Source organism: Erinaceus europaeus, chromosome X (assembly GCF_950295315.1).
Source record: "Erinaceus europaeus chromosome X, mEriEur2.1, whole genome shotgun sequence".
NCBI classification, from domain to species: Eukaryota; Metazoa; Chordata; class Mammalia; order Eulipotyphla; family Erinaceidae; genus Erinaceus; species Erinaceus europaeus.
The window spans coordinates 128,498,250-128,504,546 of NC_080185.1; the positions used below are offsets into that span (position 1 = coordinate 128,498,250).

The 6,297-nt window shown below is 56.4% G+C and overlaps 1 protein-coding gene across 4 annotated transcripts in view; it reads right to left on the reverse strand.

The window, feature by feature from the left end:
• Nucleotides 1-537: 537 nt before the first annotated feature.
• CSF2RA (colony stimulating factor 2 receptor subunit alpha) overlaps nt 538-6,297 on the reverse strand; it is a 31,981-nt gene continuing 26,221 nt past the window's right edge. Inside the window, exons 10-12 of one of the 4 annotated variants that reach the window (XM_060183132.1) lie at nt 5,933-6,029; nt 5,652-5,730; nt 757-949 (exon numbers count right to left, since the gene is read on the reverse strand). In XM_060183132.1, the coding sequence (XP_060039115.1) occupies nt 851-949; nt 5,652-5,730; nt 5,933-6,029 (275 nt within the window). In that variant the 3' untranslated portion in view covers nt 757-850. Of the gene's footprint in view, nt 950-5,651; nt 5,731-5,932; nt 6,030-6,297 lie in introns of all 4 variants that reach the window. The other 3 variants (XM_060183133.1, XM_060183134.1, XM_060183135.1) reach the window with 3 other exon arrangements.

Here is a 6,297-nt window from a genome sequence, read left to right on the forward strand (position 1 = left end):
TGGATTGATTGATTAGAGAGAGAATCAGAGTCTCCCTCTGGCTCCTGGGACTCCGGGGATGGAACGCGCGGCCTCACGCGTGAGAGTCCAGAGCTCGAACCATTGAGACCCCTCCCAGGATGCCTGATAGAACGTCCAATAAATTGATGGATGGATGGATGGATGGATGGATGGATGGATGGATGGATGCATTGGGACCCCGACTTGTCAGACGTCCTGACGGCAACTCACGTCCGCCTCTGGGCCGTCTCTCTCCTGGAGGTCTCTCCTCTGTGTCTCTGGGAGACGATACCTCCCCCCCCCCCCACACACACACACACGAGCAGATGACAATCTCCGACGCATTTTTAGATTTCTTTATTGACCGTGGAAAGAGAAATCAGAATCAGAAGAGAAATAATAATAATAATAATAATAATAATGAAGAAGACAAAGACAGAAACAGAGCAGACGCCCCGGGTTCGAGCCTCAGCGCTGTTCTCTCTCGGGTGCTGAACTGATGTCTCTTAGTTCAGTTGCGGTATGAATTCTATCCGCACACCGACGTGTCGGCTTTTAGGAAACGGAGACGTGAACCCTCAAAGAGATTTCAAACAAAAAGGAAGGAAGGAAGGAAGGACAGCGGAGAGACGGGGGGGAGCCCTGGCGCCACATGGACAGGCGCCGCGGCGCCAGGGGAAGCTCTCTGTGATCTCTCTCTGTCTCTCTCTGTCTCTCTCTCTCTCTCTCGCTGGCTCCCAGCATCATCACTGAGATGGGAAGGAGGGATGCAGGGGGTGCTGGGTGCTGGGTGCTGGGTACAGGAAACGGGGTGCGGAGGCGGGGAGGGGGGCGCTGGGTGCCGGGCGTGTCACGGGGGGCCGGCCGGGGCCGGGGTCACCTCCTTCAGGCTGACCAGGTCCTCCGAGTCACCTTGGACCCCGCAGGTCAAGCTCGGGTCCCACAAGATCTGGAGAGAGAGGGGGGGTCACGGGGTCGAGGAGGGGTCAGGGGTCAGTCTCCGGACCCCCGTCCCACCCCCGTCGTCTCTCCGTCTCTCTGTCTCTCTCCATTGGTCCTTGACTTTGCTTGTCTCTCTGTCTCTCCTTTACGTCTCTGCCTCCTCCCTCTGTCTCTCCCTGTCTCTGCTTCACCTCTGTCTCTCTCCCCTCCTCCATCTCTCATGGCCTCTGTCTCTCTTCGTCGTCTCTCTCAGGATGTCAGTCTCTGCACCTCCGTCTCTCTCCCCGTCTCTCTCTCCTGACCTGCTGTCTCTGGTCATCTCTGTCTCTCTTGATCTGTTGTCTCTGTCTCTCCTGACCCGTTGTCTCTGGTCATCTCTGTCTCTCCTGACCTGTTGTCTCTGGTCATCTCTGTCTCTCCTGACCTGTTGTCTCTGGTCATCTCTGTCTCTCCTGACCTGTTGTCTCTGGTCATCTCTGTCTCTCTTGATCTGTTGTCTCTGTCTCTCCTGACCTGTTGTCTCTGGTCATCTCTGTCTCTCCTGACCTGTTGACTCTGGTCATCTCTGTCTCTCTTGATCTGTTGTCTCTGGTCATCTCTGTCTCTCCTGACCCGTTGTCTCTGGTCATCTCTGTCTCTCCTGACCTGTCGTCTCTGGTCATCTCTGTCTCTCCTGACCCGTTGTCTCTGGTCATCTCTGTCTCTCCTGACCTGTCGTCTCTGGTCATCTCTGTCTCTCCTGACCCGTTGTCTCTGGTCATCTCTGTCTCTCCTGACCCGTTGTCTCTGGTCATCTCTGTCTCTCCTGACCTGTCGTCTCTGGTCATCTCTGTCTCTCCTGACCCGTTGTCTCTGGTCATCTCTGTCTCTCCTGACCTGTCGTCTCTGGTCATCTCTGTCTCTCCTGACCCGTTGTCTCTGGTCATCTCTGTCTCTCCTGACCTGTCGTCTCTGGTCATCTCTGTCTCTCCTGACCCGTTGTCTCTGGTCATCTCTGTCTCTCCTGACCTGTCGTCTCTGGTCATCTCTGTCTCTCCTGACCCGTTGTCTCTGGTCATCTCTGTCTCTCCTGACCTGTCGTCTCTGGTCATCTCTGTCTCTCCTGACCCGTTGTCTCTGGTCATCTCTGTCTCTCCTGACCCGTTGTCTCTGGTCATCTCTGTCTCTCCTGACCTGTCGTCTCTGGTCATCTCTGTCTCTCCTGACCCGTTGTCTCTGGTCATCTCTGTCTCTCCTGACCTGTCGTCTCTGGTCATCTCTGTCTCTCCTGACCCGTTGTCTCTGGTCATCTCTGTCTCTCCTGACCTGTCGTCTCTGGTCATCTCTGTCTCTCCTGACCCGTTGTCTCTGGTCATCTCTGTCTCTCCTGACCTGTCGTCTCTGGTCATCTCTGTCTCTCCTGACCCGTTGTCTCTGGTCATCTCTGTCTCTCCTGACCTGTCGTCTCTGGTCATCTCTGTCTCTCCTGACCCGTTGTCTCTGGTCATCTCTGTCTCTCCTGACCCGTTGTCTCTGGTCATCTCTGTCTCTCCTGACCTGTCGTCTCTGGTCATCTCTGTCTCTCCTGACCCGTTGTCTCTGGTCATCTCTGTCTCTCCTGACCTGTCGTCTCTGGTCATCTCTGTCTCTCCTGACCCGTTGTCTCTGGTCATCTCTGTCTCTCCTGACCTGTCGTCTCTGGTCATCTCTGTCTCTCCTGACCCGTTGTCTCTGGTCATCTCTGTCTCTCCTGACCTGTCGTCTCTGGTCATCTCTGTCTCTCCTGACCCGTTGTCTCTGGTCATCTCTGTCTCTCCTGACCCGTTGTCTCTGGTCATCTCTGTCTCTCCTGACCTGTCGTCTCTGGTCATCTCTGTCTCTCCTGACCCGTTGTCTCTGGTCATCTCTGTCTCTCCTGACCTGTCGTCTCTGGTCATCTCTGTCTCTCCTGACCCGTTGTCTCTGGTCATCTCTGTCTCTCCTGACCTGTCGTCTCTGGTCATCTCTGTCTCTCCTGACCCGTTGTCTCTGGTCATCTCTGTCTCTCCTGACCCGTTGTCTCTGGTCATCTCTGTCTCTCCTGACCTGTCGTCTCTGGTCATCTCTGTCTCTCCTGACCCGTTGTCTCTGGTCATCTCTGTCTCTCCTGACCTGTCGTCTCTGGTCATCTCTGTCTCTCCTGACCCGTTGTCTCTGGTCATCTCTGTCTCTCCTGACCTGTCGTCTCTGGTCATCTCTGTCTCTCCTGACCCGTTGTCTCTGGTCATCTCTGTCTCTCCTGACCTGTCGTCTCTGGTCATCTCTGTCTCTCCTGACCCGTTGTCTCTGGTCATCTCTGTCTCTCCTGACCCGTTGTCTCTGGTCATCTCTGTCTCTCCTGACCTGTCGTCTCTGGTCATCTCTGTCTCTCCTGACCCGTTGTCTCTGGTCATCTCTGTCTCTCCTGACCTGTCGTCTCTGGTCATCTCTGTCTCTCCTGACCCGTTGTCTCTGGTCATCTCTGTCTCTCCTGACCTGTCGTCTCTGGTCATCTCTGTCTCTCCTGACCCGTTGTCTCTGGTCATCTCTGTCTCTCCTGACCTGTCGTCTCTGGTCATCTCTGTCTCTCCTGACCCGTTGTCTCTGGTCATCTCTGTCTCTCCTGACCCGTTGTCTCTGGTCATCTCTGTCTCTCCTGACCTGTCGTCTCTGGTCATCTCTGTCTCTCCTGACCCGTTGTCTCTGGTCATCTCTGTCTCTCCTGACCTGTCGTCTCTGGTCATCTCTGTCTCTCCTGACCCGTTGTCTCTGGTCATCTCTGTCTCTCCTGACCTGTCGTCTCTGGTCATCTCTGTCTCTCCTGACCCGTTGTCTCTGGTCATCTCTGTCTCTCCTGACCCGTTGTCTCTGGTCATCTCTGTCTCTCCTGACCTGTCGTCTCTGGTCATCTCTGTCTCTCCTGACCCGTTGTCTCTGGTCATCTCTGTCTCTCCTGACCTGTCGTCTCTGGTCATCTCTGTCTCTCCTGACCCGTTGTCTCTGGTCATCTCTGTCTCTCCTGACCTGTCGTCTCTGGTCATCTATGTCTCTCCTGACCCGTTGTCTCTGGTCATCTCTGTCTCTCCTGACCCGTTGTCTCTGGTCATCTCTGTCTCTCCTGACCTGTCGTCTCTGGTCATCTCTGTCTCTCCTGACCCGTTGTCTCTGGTCATCTCTGTCTCTCCTGACCTGTCGTCTCTGGTCATCTCTGTCTCTCCTGACCCGTTGTCTCTGGTCATCTCTGTCTCTCCTGACCTGTCGTCTCTGGTCATCTCTGTCTCTCCTGACCCGTTGTCTCTGGTCATCTCTGTCTCTCCTGACCTGTCGTCTCTGGTCATCTCTGTCTCTCCTGACCCGTTGTCTCTGGTCATCTCTGTCTCTCCTGACCCGTTGTCTCTGGTCATCTCTGTCTCTCCTGACCTGTCGTCTCTGGTCATCTCTGTCTCTCCTGACCCGTTGTCTCTGGTCATCTCTGTCTCTCCTGACCTGTCGTCTCTGGTCATCTCTGTCTCTCCTGACCCGTTGTCTCTGGTCATCTCTGTCTCTCCTGACCTGTCGTCTCTGGTCATCTCTGTCTCTCCTGACCCGTTGTCTCTGGTCATCTCTGTCTCTCCTGACCTGTCGTCTCTGGTCATCTCTGTCTCTCCTGACCCGTTGTCTCTGGTCATCTCTGTCTCTCCTGACCCGTTGTCTCTGGTCATCTCTGTCTCTCCTGACCTGTCGTCTCTGGTCATCTCTGTCTCTCCTGACCCGTTGTCTCTGGTTATCTCTGTCTCTCCTGACCTGTCGTCTCTGGTCATCTCTGTCTCTCCTGACCCGTTGTCTCTGGTCATCTCTGTCTCTCCTGACCTGTTGTCTCTGGTCATCTCTGTCTCTCCTGACCCGTTGTCTCTGGTCATCTCTGTCTCTCCTGACCCGTTGTCTCTGGTCATCTCTGTCTCTCCTGACCTGTCGTCTCTGGTCATCTCTGTCTCTCCTGACCCGTCGTCTCTGGTCATCTCTGTCTCTCCTGACCTGTCGTCTCTGGTCATCTCTGTCTCTCCTGACCCGTTGTCTCTGGTCATCTCTGTCTCTCCTGACCTGTCGTCTCTGGTCATCTCTGTCTCTCCTGACCCGTTGTCTCTGGTCATCTCTGTCTCTCCTGACCTGTCGTCTCTGGTCATCTCTGTCTCTCCTGACCCGTTGTCTCTGGTCATCTCTGTCTCTCCTGACCCGTTGACTCTGGTCATCTCTGTCTCTCTTGATCTGTTGTCTCTGGTCATCTCTGTCTCTCCTGACCTGTCGTCTCTGGTCATCTCTGTCTCTCCTGACCCATTGTCTCTGGTCATCTCTGTCTCTCCTGACCCGTTGACTCTGGTCATCTCTGTCTCTCTTGATCTGTTGTCTCTGGTCATCTCTGTCTCTCCTGACCCGTCGTCTCTGGTCATCTCTGTCTCTCCTGACCCGTTGTCTCTGGTCATCTCTGTCTCTCCTGACCTGTCGTCTCTGGTCATCTCTGTCTCTCCTGACCCGTTGTCTCTGGTCATCTCTGTCTCTCCTGACCCGTTGTCTCTGGTCATCTCTGTCTCTCCTGACCTGTTGTCTCTGGTCATCTCTGTCTCTCCTGACCCGTCGTCTCTGGTCATCTCTGTCTCTCTTGATCTGTTGTCTCTGGTCATCTCCGTCTCTCCTGACCTGTCGTCTCTGGTCGTCTGTGTCTCTGTCCCCCTTACCTGGCTGTTCCCAGGCAGCTCGTTCAGCTTGTCCTTCACCCTGGGGACTCGGGGGCACAGCCCGGGGGCCCGCAGACACCTGGGCGACGAGGGGGGTGTCACCCAGACAGACACCCAGACAGACGCCCGACAGTCCGATTCCGGGTCCCGGGCAGGGAGGCGGGTCCCCAGGGCGGGGCCTGCAGCCCCCTCGATCCCGCGTCCCTCCGTCCGTCCCCGCCCCCGTCTGTCCCTCCCTCCTTCCCTCCCTCCCTCCTGGGGGGGCGCCCTGGGGGCCTCACCTCCTGCACAGACAGACGGACGCCACCCCACACACCAGGGTCCCCAACACCACCAGCAAGTAGACGTGCAGCAGACTCGAACCCTGGTCCTCACAGCCTGGGGACAGGCGGGCGGGGGGACGGGAGATGGGGGACAAGGGACAGGGGGATGAGGACACATGGACGGGGACAAGGGACAAGGGGATGGGGACAGGGGGACAGGGGGACATGGGGACAGGGGGACGGGGACATGGGGACAGGGGACAGGGGGACAGGGGGACGGGGACATGGGAACAGGGGGACGGGGACATGGGGACAGGGGGACGGGGACATGGGAACAGGGGGACGGGGACATGGGGACAGGGGGATGGGGACATGGGGACAGG